This window comes from Dermacentor albipictus, chromosome 8 (assembly GCF_038994185.2).
Source record: "Dermacentor albipictus isolate Rhodes 1998 colony chromosome 8, USDA_Dalb.pri_finalv2, whole genome shotgun sequence".
NCBI classification, from domain to species: domain Eukaryota; kingdom Metazoa; phylum Arthropoda; class Arachnida; order Ixodida; family Ixodidae; genus Dermacentor; species Dermacentor albipictus.
Window position 1 is genome coordinate 82,345,922 of NC_091828.1, and position 13,580 is coordinate 82,359,501.

General features: G+C 44.9%; 1 protein-coding gene across 2 annotated transcripts in view; it reads left to right on the forward strand.

Annotated features, from left to right (window-relative positions):
• Nucleotides 1–13,580, forward strand: part of LOC135898644 (DNA-dependent protein kinase catalytic subunit-like) — a 193,693-nt gene that overhangs the window by 125,651 nt on the left and 54,462 nt on the right. For both annotated transcript variants that reach the window (XM_070523647.1, XM_070523648.1), the window contains exons 63-72: nt 498–629; nt 2,168–2,353; nt 3,700–3,787; nt 4,857–4,980; nt 7,061–7,199; nt 10,175–10,234; nt 10,813–10,923; nt 11,974–12,102; nt 12,213–12,311; nt 13,029–13,131. In XM_070523647.1, the coding sequence (XP_070379748.1) occupies nt 498–629; nt 2,168–2,353; nt 3,700–3,787; nt 4,857–4,980; nt 7,061–7,199; nt 10,175–10,234; nt 10,813–10,923; nt 11,974–12,102; nt 12,213–12,311; nt 13,029–13,131 (1,171 nt within the window). The remainder of the gene's footprint in view (nt 1–497; nt 630–2,167; nt 2,354–3,699; nt 3,788–4,856; nt 4,981–7,060; nt 7,200–10,174; nt 10,235–10,812; nt 10,924–11,973; nt 12,103–12,212; nt 12,312–13,028; nt 13,132–13,580) is intronic.

A 13,580-nucleotide genomic window follows, 5' to 3' on the forward strand; every position in this document is an offset into this window, starting at 1 on the left:
ATGTCATATATCAAGGCATGGCATATACGTACACCTAAATATATACGGCAATTTCTGCTCACGGACAACTCTGCTGATGCCGACACCGACAATGGATTTTCTGCTACACGGGCCCCTTAATGCTATCGCGTTAGCCTCCCTCGGCCGATAGCTAAAGGCACTCTAATACTCCTGTTACACAAGCGGCCTTAACCGCGGTTAACGTAACCGCGGTTATCGCTAAACGCTGCACCTCATTACAGCTATCTTGGGTGGCTTAGTAAGCTTTCCCATTGAAGTTTTGTGACCAGTAAAAAAGTTATTAAGCTTTGGCCATGTAGTACAAACTGGCAGGACAAACAGCTAGGGCTATGAGGGGTTAAAGCGTTAATAAACTAGCTTTGGCTCTTTCACGATTATGTCATTGGTCACATTTCCCAGTGGCATAATCTTTAACTTGAAAGCGCTACTTCATAGTGTACTGGCTTGTCTGAGCGTGTGCTATTTTTCCTTGGCAGAAACTTAAAGAAGAGCGGCATGCTCGTCGTGAAGCGGAGGTGACGCTGTACCGAAGCTACCGCATGGGTGACTTCCCAGACATTCAGATCTCTCATGCGGCCTTGATAGCCCCCATGCAAGCTTTGGCCCAGGTAATATTGAGTGCATTGATTCCAGCGTGTTCAACCAACCAAGGCAAGCGAGAGACATGTACAGCCTCCTGCATTTTTAACTATATCGCGCGAGAACACTCTAATATTGTTGTGCGTCGTCCTGAAGGGAAAGTCGTATTAGACGACGTTTGTACAGCAGAGTGCTTAGTTTGCCTGAGAGTACTTCTGCCGGCCTAGCTCATTATCGCCACTTTAAGGCGCTAAAATGACGTATGATGGACGCTCGTGCAATATAGTTAAAAATGCAGGAGGCTGTACATTCACAAACAAATGTTTGGCAGCCAACATTGCCGCCAAAATCGTTTGAGTTTCTTCGCAGCCTGGGCGCCTTGGCTGAAATAACGTGTTACAGCCTACATAGTGCATGTTAGGCCTGTGCGATGTTATATAAACAATTTGATGTTGCGAAGCTGTGCAAGAAGAAACATTAAATGAATCATGGTAATATATGCATATTTTGTTTTTTGCACTGCCGGGATAAAATTTTGAGTATTTATGGCTTGTTGCTTATAGGCCTAACATTCAGCGACAGGAAGACAGCAGTGGAGTTACAGAGCAAATGGGGGCAGCCAATATTCTGTATGAGATTAAGAGGATGAATTGGAGTTGGGCAGGACACGTAATGCATAGGTGGTCTGTTAGAGTTATACAGGGTGGGTGCCGAGGAAAGGGAAAACACACTGGCGAGAACTAGGTGGTAGGATGAAATTGGGACATTTGTGGGGATAGGATGCAGTCAGCTGGTGCAAGACGGGTAATTGGAGATCGCTGGGAGAGGCCTTCGTCCTGCAGTTGACATAAGAAGAGGCTCGTGATGATGGTGATTTTATTTAAATCTCTTCTTTGCCTTGTTTGGTATGAGTGCTCTGAGTACTCGGCATTCGAAAAGCCATAGCCAAACAGGGTGCTGCCAACTTCGTCATTGTAGTGTTACACTTTGATGGACTTTCGGGCTCGTATTGTTGAAAATCAACCGTCTTTGTTTTCTTTAGTGATTGGTGATATGAAGATGCAAAAATTTATTTGATTTGCAAATAATGGTAACATTCTTTGAGTTTTTGTTTCCTTGCGGCATTCGCCCTAGGAGATTTTGAAGCGTTTGTTGTTGAGATCTTGCTTTGGTGCGTACCACTGTACTGCACTGTTAAGTTGGCGTAAAATTGGCTGCTATCCTATTTTATTTCTTTGTCTTGCTCTTTGAATGGGCCTGAGAATGTTGACAATATTAGGTCGCAAGATTTGCACTAATCAATTCATGTATCACTTCCATACTTTGCTTTCTTTTTTTGTTTTTTTGTTTTTCTAACTTGCAAGCAGCTACTGGGGTATGACTGTGGTAGTCTCAGTGCAGCATTAAGTGCACTGTCCAACACTGGTGCTGCACCAGGACACCATTTGCACTCAAAGGCATGAAAATTGTTTCAGTTTTGAGTTGAAACAAAGCTTCATGCAACTTTTTGACTCCTGGAATGGGTTAGTCTTCTGGTGTGATTTTGTTTACTTGTTTTTTTCTTTAGCAAGACCAGCAAGTTGCACAGATGTTGCTCTCTGGTGTCGTCACGTCCGTGTTGCATGAATCAAGGCGAGACGGGGCATCACATTCCCGGCAGCGTCAGGAACTGTGCCAGGGACTGCAGAGAGCGCTGGCCGGCATCCTGGAAGGAAGCATGCGTTGCTTCCCTCCACTTGTGGCTTTCGTGCAGGTGAGGTTGCGAGCATTTTGGTCAGGAAGTGAATTTTGGGGGAACACTACTTCAATTAAAGCCAGTTTTGTAATGCTCCACCCATGATCCTACGTAAACATGCGTTGCACTGTGTACATTTGTTTCTTTCTTTTTTGAGATTTGTATAATTTATTGCTATAGTTGGCGTTAACATGATATGGACCTGTAGCAGCATAACAATCAGCCCCAGTTCTGCTGAAATAAAAAAGCACCGCTAAAAAAAATGCTCGTCAGAGAAAATGCTAGCGCGATCGTCCCAAGCGGTTGCGTCCGCTTGCCGCACGCACAAATCAGTCGCCACTCAATGCTCCCCTCACAAGCACATCAGAGTAGAGCTGCTGCAGTATCCTCGTCGTCACTAGCAAGCCGTCGTGACTGAGCTACAAGCCAAGGCAACAAACGCTACTGCAATTAGTACCAAGCATTCAGGAAAAAAGGCAACTTTGACATTCCAATTTACTTGATTAGGCGAACGATGCTTATGCATTCCTGCCCATGTTCCTTGTCATACCGTTTACCCAGGGATCAGTTGAACTTGACAGGCGGCTGCAGGCCCCAGGTCTTTTTGTTGCTGTTGTGGTCATTTCACCACGCAACAGTGCTGTCCTCCTAGGTTGCCCAGCCCTTGTTTGGCCGCTTCAGCCATTGCGAAACAGCGGTGAGACGCACGTTTGAAAATGCACTGTCGTGAGTTCTCACCTGGATGTGCCGGTGCTCTGATAGATGGTGACACAGCTATTCACCAGGAGAAGTGGCGCTGACGTCTGGCAGCAAACTTGTGGCTGGGAGCCCTATCGCACGTGCCTCGTGCATTTTCTTGTTTACACGGGATCGTAACAGCTGGGAAAGGCACCATACGATCGCACTTTGGCGATGTACCGAACGTTGGTGCCGAAAGGTGTGTTTACCTAAAACGTATCCACCGGTAAAAAAAAATTGTAACTCTACTGGGTTATTTCTTTTGTTTTCTCAATCGCAAACGGCACCGGGAAATCACACGAAATGAGGTCTTATCAAATGAGGTTCTACTATATGCATATTGCATGACACGGCTTTGTTGTGACAGCATAAGTACGAGAGGGTGTGCTATGGTTGCATACCGTTGTGCTGGGTAGAAAAATTGGCCTGTCTTTTTATAGCATTCAAACAAAGGTACAGGTGTCTGTGGTTAAATTTTGGCAGGCTTTGCTTTCTTTTGCATGCTAAATTTTATCTGGTCTGTGTGTACTTCATGTCTTGCTGGCAAATCCTTGGGCCCTCCTTCTCTCCTCCTCTTCTATTCTTTTAAAAGTTGAGTGGTTCTGTGTATTTTATGTCTGTTGCAGGAAGTAGCATTTCAGAGCGCATCGGATCTGAAGCTTCCTGTGGCTGCGATTTCTAGAGCGTCTATAGCCAGCGGCCACCAAAGCCTTGGTAACGCTAGCTTTTCTTGTGCTATACTGTTTTGCAGTGTTTTAATTCCACTGTGAGAGGCTACCGTATGTCAGCACTATGATTAACACTAAATAAATAAATAATCATATTACAGTGAGAGATTTGTGTTGGTGCAGTAGCCATACCGTTGTCGTGCTGTTTCCATAAAAAAAACATCGGGTTGTAAATTAGACTGCACTGAAATCTTTAATTTTCTTTAATGTTTTTTTGTGTGTGTGCTACTGTGTAGCACATTTGCAGGTGCCATTCAGTCCGTAATTCAAACACAGAAGTCAATTTCTTCGCAGTATTAAAATGTGGCTTACTTTCAGCTACATTCAACTTAATTGTAGCTGTGGTCAGAGTTACCCTGCTGTGCAAACCTTTTTGAGTGACATCGCAGTTTTAGTGAAAAAGAAGCACCGGAGTATGTTCAAGTGCAGTATAAAATGCACTAAAATGATTTATTGCTGAAGAGCTTTAGCTACACCCTGATACACTCAACAATATAAAGCACCAACATAGACATATAGGGAAATACCGTAAGCCACAAATGTTAACAGCAGCACTCGTCACCAAATCTCATGACACCGTTCTGGTGATCTGGGAGCACTGAACAGAATTTTTAGCTTTGCTAAAGTCCTTGTTTTCGTTAAACCTCTCTACATTTAGCTCTATCTAGAGGCCTTTAGGTTTAAATAAAATCTCCCTACAGAACTTTTAGCTATGCTAAAGCTCTGAAAAGAATAAGTTTGGGCATGTTGGTAATCCGTTTTAGCCTTCTAGCGCACGAAAAACACAGGGACAGTATTTTAAAAGTAGTGCTAAAGCAAGAGTAGTGCTCTTTTTTTAGCTAATATCTCTGGTTTTGGCTCTCTCTGAAGAAGGAGAAACGAGCTTCATTGTATAAGCAGCTCATTGTCCAAGCCATCATCACTGGTAGCACATTGTAGAACTTAAATAAACGCCTATATCTTAAAAAGGGGCTCTAATCAACATTTCAAATGGTTAATAACGCTTGCTGAAACTATCTAGGCATTTACGTATATTAACACTGCCTATTCTGCAGGAATTCTTCTCTTGGAAGAAATGAACCATGCCAACAGCCTGTCAGCATCAACCAAGGCACCACCAGCCAAACGATCAAAGAAGGAGGATCATCCGGAACAGCAGATGTGGATACAGCTAGCTGAGTGAGCACACCCTGGGGCATATTTGGGGGCAATGGTCTAATACGAGCCGTAGTCACTTGTCAACTAAAAGGAGCATTTTATGAGCAAAATTGCTGTAAAGAAAAACCTGCGACAAAAACTTTTTTACTCGAAGTGATAAATTATGCAGAGTCATTTTATTGCAATGCTAGTTGTGTTGTCTTCATATAGAAGACTGGGATTCTAATACTTTCATAAATCTTTTTTCTTCCGAGAGAAGTCTTATACAAGACCCCTAAACAATTTGTGCAGGTGCATGTTCTATGGTAGATATTCAATGCAGTTCTTGGATCACTTGTGGAACCTTTTAAAGTGTGTTATCATGTGCTTGCAGTAAATACACAGCTGTCAGGCTAGCTCGAATTGTTTAAAGCTGTGAAGACGTGCTTTGTACATGCTTTGCATTTCAAGGGCTGCATTTCGTAATGATTGTGGGGTCTCAAACGTGCTTTTGGGACAAAGGAACTACAACGCATTAGTGCAAACAGTCACAAGGGCACTTATTGCACATTTCAAATACCAATGTCAGCTAGCTGAGTTGCCATTCACAAAAGCTGAGGGGTGCTGACGAATCAAGGAAGTCCGACTCACTGCAGCAGGATATAAAGCGAACATGTTGGCCCCGTGCCGGACATAAATTCCTAACCGTTCACGTGAACAGTCACATGAATGGCGCCATGTTCAAACAATCATGTTCGACCATCTCGGTGAACCACTTTGAACCCTTTCGCGGGACAGACTTGCATGCATGCCGACCACTGTGCGAGACATCCATGTATGCGACTAACCCCAAACCAAAGAGAGGGCTCATTCCTTTTGCGCCTGAGTGTACATATTGTCAGGTGGCGCTAGCATCAGAAGCTAGTGCCACCTCTCACACTGCTCTGCAACTACACCGAGTGCCGGCAGCGCTTAGCTACGTGTGGAAGCCTCAGTACAGGAGATGCAAGAGCCATGCGGAGAAAACAACATATGGGAGCACGAGAGAGTTGAGCATCCCCACACAATTCGCTTATTTCTTTTTTCATTCCTTGCACCAAGTGGCCGGTCTTGACAAAGATGACACTGAGCAGTACACGCAGGCCATTAATAATTGCACTGGGAAACTGGTCCTAGATAAATCCTAGATAAAGATCCTAGATAGTTTGTTATGGTGCAGCAGAGCCAGTACTGAAAGTGCAAAAGAATGAATGGGGAAGAAATTATTACAGTTTCAGACTGTGGCCAAATTCAGTTCTTCTTCCACTACCGTCAACAGTCTCAGCGAAATGTTCTCGACCTCCCACCTGCTCCCTTTGTCACTCTGGCTGAGATGCTTGTAGCTGAATTGTGCTGCCGTATGTTCTCGTAGGATAGATCTCTTTATTGCGATAGCAATTATATGGATGCGCGCGGCGCATTGGTGCCATCACTGCTGGCACCATTGTCACCATTGTCGTGCTAGCCAACTGTCAACGGCGCATGCGCCACTCGCAGACATAGAATTAGAGCGCCTCTAGTGATGCGGAGTGCATTGAGCTGCAAAAACATTGAAGCGACGAGGATGCACTGTCAACGCTTCGCTCAGTCAGCTCTGTGCCAAAGCCAGAACAGCACTTTGCCTTGCGCCACTGGCTTGAGCATTTAGTGCATGCCACAATAAGTACACTAGCATCCCTGCTGAGCTGCTGTGTCTTAGCTGAGCATTGGTCTTAGTAGAATGGACAGTAGCTGTCAAGCTAGCGTAATCTAATATTTCAGTGGACACTGACCAACGGCAATGGTTTTTTGTCAATCTCATTTCATGGACCATCAAGGTGCAACGCCTGCAATGCCACTGGCAGCACTCTTCATCACACTAGCATTCTAAGATGCCTGGTAGCTGCCGGGGCGCTGTTCCTTCTGCTCACTAGAAGTTGCCTTGCGTGTGGTGTCATGCCAACATGTCGCGCCCACGCGCACTTAGAAAACTGTCTGAGGAGTTCAAGCATAATGTTAAACTTTGCTATTGATCTTACTGCCTTGCCCTTGGGGTGGTACTGCCAAATTATTTCTTTAGTTGTAAAATAAAAAATGTCCACAGGTTGTACAAGTCCCTCGGAGACTTTGATGCTGTGCGTGCCTCACTGGCTCTTTGCGAAGACGTCGGGCCAGAGGCAAGGAAGGCTCTGGAGAAGGAAGCACAGGGAGACTTCCAGCAGGCCAGGGACATCTATCGACAGGTGCGCTGACCACCAACTAAATTTTTCGAAATTTTCGGGCTCGAATGTCATTTATTTATTGTCGGCAACTCTGCCTACTGCTGTGGGAGGAAAAGGGAAAAAAAAGTCCTTAAAAGGAGCCCCAGAAAACCACATTTAAGAACCATCTTTTCACTCATTGTTCGTACAGTAAAGACCTTTTGTGGCAACTGAGACGGCTGCTTTCATAGCAAGTAGCTAATGTTACAGTGCTATGAGCAGAATTACAGTAATGATGTTCACCAATGGGACGAATATGATGATGCATGGTTTAGGCTTGACTCTCCGCCATAGCTGGCTGTGCCGTCACGGTGGTGCGAGCAGAGCAACGGTACTAAAGCTCTGTCACATGGGTGTCTCGGGTTATGTATGCATGCATAACCAGTACCACTGCCTTTGTTACCAGCCCACTAGGCTGCCCACAGGAGTGCATAGATCATTTGGGGAGATATTAGAATACCGGCATCATGATGCCAGCGAAACTCTTCGCCACATTTTTTGTGCCTTTTCTGCTACTGAGTCTGAAGTGGTGGGTTCAATTTCGAGCTGTGGCTTCCACATTCCTATGGTGGCAAAATGCAAAAATGCTTGTGTACTTGATTTTGGGCCACAATAAAGAACCCCAGTGCTCAAAATTAATCAAGCAGCCCTTCACTATAGTATCTCTGATGACCTACATTGCAGTGTTAAGACATTAAGCACCATAACTGGATTTGATTTTTAATTTCTTTAGTTGTTTAAAGGTATTTAAAGTTATTAAAAGTGTACATGTACTGATCTAGCCCTAGGAATGTTTAGTGTTGGTGCAGTTGGCTTCCATTCATTTGCCAGTGTTTGCCCAATTCTAACATGCCCCTGAATGAAATGCATGCTTACTTTTTATGCGTCCTGAGTAGAAAACTAACGTAAAATGACAATAAAGCACCCAAACAAAGTATAAATCTAACATGCACACGGTTTTTAGCAATAAAAACGGAAGACACTTTGTCGAGACTAAAATGTGAAACGGCGGAAGCCTGACACCATTGCCAATGGCGATTTGTTGCATCGGAAGCTCCGCGGAGGCACACAACTCGTACACTGTTATGTGAATGTTTGTTTGTTTGTTTATTAAATGCCTGCAACGTCATTCTGGACGAAGTGTCTGTTAAAGTAGTTTGTGGCCGCCTGTTGCAGCGCCGTTTGTGGATCAGGAGGAGACGCGGTTTCCATGGTGGTGTTGGGGTGTAGTTGGCCATCCTCATCATCCACTTCACTCGACTGACTTGCACTTGCTCGGCTCGCTGCAGCAAGATGGCAGTCAAGGCGCTTCCGAGCTTCATTTGCCTTGGTACTTGGAGATACAGCGAGTTGCTTCAAACGCATTCCCTCTCTTGCGTTGGCCCGTCGCGTCCCTGGACTCTGTGGTGTCGAACGCGCCTCGCAGCCCTGATGCATGCGATGTATACGCTCAGCCTCTCTTGAGCGCTGCTTGCGTTCAGCGGCTACCGCACGTTGCATGTTGGGAGACACTGGTTTGGCGAGACAAGGCATCCTTTCCGCACGATACCACAAACTAAAGTGCCACCACCGCCGCCGCCACACTACACCCAAGCAGACGGTCGCCACGCGCGCCTCGCGACACTGTCACTGTCACACTGTCACTAAAGGGGGTTGTTGGAGTTGTAATAGGGGTCAGGCACGTGCGTGCTAACTGGTCAAGTTAGTATTATCCGAGTGAAGGCTAATTTTAGGATAGAATTAATGGAAATTTGGGCCAATAGAAATGCATGAGTGCCTGCCACGACTTTCAGCCCAGGATCGAATTATCAAAAATTAAAACCACTTCCACGCTTGTGAAATCTGAGGAAACAGCGGAGCTGTGTTTCTCATGTGTTTCCCTTGTATTTGCTTTTGTGTAGGGGTTCTTGTCTTGTGGTTATCTATTCTTTTCGTGTGATCATCTATTCTTTTGTTATGATTATCTATTCTGTTACTGAGTAATTATTGGTTTCGTGTGATTATCCTCTCAATTTATCGCCAATGTTTATTACTCCGACCTTGTCATTCATCATCTCTGTCATTGCATTGAACTAGGATCTTCGGTTCATGTTTCTTAGGGAAACAGAGGAGAACATCTGCTCTGTGCTGGCGTTGAGCCTCTGCTTCTTTCTTTTGATTCTCGGGGTTCGCTTTTCTCCGTTGGTGTTCTCCGTTCGCTGCTGTTCCCTTAGCACGAAGCGAAGGGTTATTCACTCTTCAGCGGCACTGGCGTTCCCTGGTGAGTGAGCGCCGATGGTCTAGCCGTTCGGCGTCCGCCGTTTCTGGAGCGGGTACGGGCTGGAGTCCACCGTTGAGCGCACTGGGGCCTCCTAACCATTTGGTGTCCATGGTGTCCATGGTCCAAATACACCTTTCCTCTCCCACCACCTGGCTTGAGCTGTGGCTTGCTCAGAGCAGTGCAACCCCTCACGGATGCTCGCTGTGGTGGTGGTGCCATCTGTCAGCCTAGCGAGGAACCTTTGCCTGCCGGGACAAACGAGCACTGACAACCATGCCCAACGGACATTGCGAGCCCCTAAACAACTCCGCTATTAAAAAGACCTAATTAACCAGAGTTGAATTAACGGATGTCTGCTGTACTACTCGCAGCCAGTGACCGATGCCATGACTGTGACTTATGATCGTGATGTGTTATAATGCTTTTTTTTGCTACAAGTCTTCAAAGGCCTGTTCTCCACTTTATCATATGTGTGTCCGCATTACATTTATGCAGGTGCTTCGCTTAATGCATTAGAAGGACATGGCATATGCAGATCATAATAATCTTTCAGATAAAAGGCACGTCTGTAGGCTGTGCTTCACTCAGCTACACCTGTTTCCTTGTTATATTTTGCTAACAAGCATTTGACAGTGCAGTGTTTGGATGCAATGTACTGAAGCTAGATGCGGGAATTTTCTACTCTTGTTTTCTTCAGCTTGCTGAAAGCAGACCTCCTGGGGCAGATGGCTTCACTTGGGATGACGCCATACTCCAGGTAATTCGTCAAGTTCGTTATTAGCATGGTACTTTGCCTTTTGGCCGCCATTATCAATGCTGTGGTCACTCAATGTGTCTAGCATACCAGGCTCTCTGGGCCTTTATGTGCGTCATAAAATCCAGTGAATCACATTCCTGTTTATGAACCCTTAGTTACCGATTTCATTTGCTGCGGCTTTAATGTATGATTGGTGACATGATATAAAGATTTTTCTTTTAATACCATTACTTAATTTTTTTCAATTTGCTGACATTTCTTTCACTGGCTTTAATTTAGGTTTTGCAGCATGTCTTTTCCTTACTCCTCTAAACACCATCAGATTTAAAAGAGGTTTTACTATACTATGAGAGTGCTACTACAATGGAGCTTCTAAACACAGTGGCTTTCAATACATAGCCTTCAAGGCAAGGAAGCAGCTGCAGTCGTTAAGAGATTTCTTTTGTTTATTTCACTTTGCTCAATTACGCTTTTCAGCTTTTCTGTTTTTGTACAGACATGTGATGATCTTTGTTCTGCATAACGTTGGCTGAACTTCAGCAGCGAGTTGCTACCGTAACCGTGTTTTTATTTTTCAGTGCTGCTGCCTTCTAGGCGAGTGGGGAGAGCTGCAGAGTGAAATCGATGCCAGGCTCGAACAAAGCAGTGCCTCAAAATGGGACAGCCTCTGGGATGGAGGATATCGTCAGGTTTGTGTTCTTCCTTCTCCTCGCAGTCGCTGCGCTCCAAGCTGGAGGATGATGTACTCGCATCCCTGTGCCTACATACTCGACTCCATGGTGTGACGTCGCTCGTGGTGACACGTAACTTCGAAAATTATTCAAGGCACCATCTGTTGTTTGTGTGATCTGTTGCTCGAATTGACGAATCGAAGTTTAAAGAAATAACAAAACACAAGCAGAATGTCTACGTGCTTTTGCTTTACTTGGCACTGAAGCAAGAGAGGTGTACTTCTGCTTCGTCTGCTTGTTCCCATGGTCATGCGGTCACTTGTGCAGATACTGAAACTATGACATTTTCTACTGTGTTTCAGCGCATAATCATGCTCTGCGATCCGCTTGTTCCGCCTCAGTATTCCTGTAGCACTGAATTATACCGCTAGTCATGTGTCCTTGTGCACAGCGCGCAAAATCATGCGCTGCACGAAACGATAACAGCTCGCGCGCAACACCACCAGCGGAAAAGTGCATCGCCAAAAAAAAAAAAAACCTAGGAGAAAAAAGAGTGATGGCAGGGCCCATGACATATGTGTCACAATGCTCGAGGTCTGGCATGGGAGAACGCAGGGAAGGAATTTCGCTTGCAAAGGCTAGGCGGAGGCTAGGCGGAGGCTTGCTTGGCAGTGGAGCCCGCCTGCTGAAATCATGGGTTCGCGTCACTGAAATATTTCTATCTCGGCTATTAATGAGCGGGCTTGAAAAATTCTTGCGGCAGAACGCTCCCTGAAGTACAGGTAACAACTTCCAGCGTATAACCGAAATTTGCTATGGGGCCTGGTGAGGGGCCCTTTAAAGCAGCTCATGCGAAGCCTATGCGAAGCTATTGCTGTGCAAGTTTGTGCACATTGCATGAGGCACCGATTTTTTTTTTTTTTTTTGCATGCATGTTCTATTCTTGTTCCAACAGCACGTGTATGAAGCACATTTCATGAAGAATCGAAACATTTTTTTACAAATTTTTTTGTGTGTGTGTTTCATTCTTGGTGTGACAGTGTGTTTCGCTTTTGTTGTAACCTACAGGAGCATTACTTGCCACTGTATGTAAAAGCCCGTGTCAAGAGCATTCTCGGTGAATATGATGATCAACGAGACTTCCCGCGCGTTATCCGAGAGTGGATGGAAGATTCCAGCAAGAATCGCTTCCTGGAGGCAAGCCACTACTACTGTCAATTAATTCGTTAAATGATTAAATTATTAACAAGATATTACACTGCCATAACATTATTAATGTTGTTTTTGATTTGTTTATTTACTTACAGGAAGAATGTTGCCAGGAACTTGCTCTTTTAAGCCTGTCACAAAAGGACACTGGTCGTGCCGACTACTACGTCAAGTGCCTCACAGAACAATTCCTAGAGGTGGGGGAGCTGCACTTCTTGCTTGTGATTTTGCAGACAGGGTCACATTTCCCGATGTCTCTAAGTGCCCTGTTTTATCCATAGCCTCCTGTATGTTTTCTACGCCTGCTTAGTGAGGCCAGAACCGGGGGTCACATAGGATGTGCAACTTTCCAGATAGTCGCAGCTTATGGCACGAGGTTAGAGTCATGTCTGCTCATGTCATTTTTGCTGCTTAATTCCAGCTAATCTCGCCCAGAAAATTGAAACTGAACTGCTGAAGAGAACAACTCTCATACCTTTAGCTTACGGGTGACATGACTGCCAAGGAAGTAAAAAAGCAAGGATAATTATCCTGGATGGAGTTGGCTGAAATTCGTTAAGCTGCAGAAATGAGCAGCGTCAACCTTTTGTGTCAGGAGATGGTTATTAACTCGTCGCATGACAGGCTACAAGTCAATCTTACTCTTTTGGCTAAAGAAAGTTAGCGTAATTTTTATAATTACTTCTCTGATTATTACGTCAAGTCGTTTTAAAATATACAACTACGTTGTAAAAGCTGTCCTGAAGGAATTTCGCAATCATCGTATCTTCCGTATATATAACGAATTTTTGAACACATTTTCTAAAGCACCCTGTATATACCTTGAAAAGCACTTTTCTATCTAGTGCACTCGCATGCTTTCTGCAAGTCCACGTCATTATGTTACATGGCAGCTTTCATTTTGATGCACTCAGGATTGGAGCAGCCTGAGTGTTTTGACGCCAACTCTGATCGAAGGCAAGCTCGAGTGCCTACTCCCGCTGACAGACCTCGCACTCTATCTGAAGCACAGCAAACGTGAGTGCCCTGTGTGTTCCCAACTGAGACGTACCCTTAGTTTTAGCGTTTCATTGAGCATGTCGTCTAAGAATGTGTACGACAAGTACCTCTTTCTTTATTTGCATTTATGTATACTGTGATCTTTTAATGTGATAGCGTTAAGGAGCCCCTGTCGCAGAAAATCCGGCGTCGGTGTAGGGCGTCGGACATTGTTTCGGCGAAAAAATTTTCAACCCACCCACACCTAGGCCGTCCATGTGATGCAAGGAATTTGCTGAACTAATTGAATTTCTCAAGCTGGAACACACCCAAGAATTGTAAACTATGACTTATACACAACCTACAGATATGATAGCTCTCAGATTGTAATTTGACTATACGAGAAAATATAATTCTGTTATGCGAAAACTCAAAGAAACGCCTTTTCCAGCGTTTCTACCATTCACAAACCAGCCACATTGTCCACC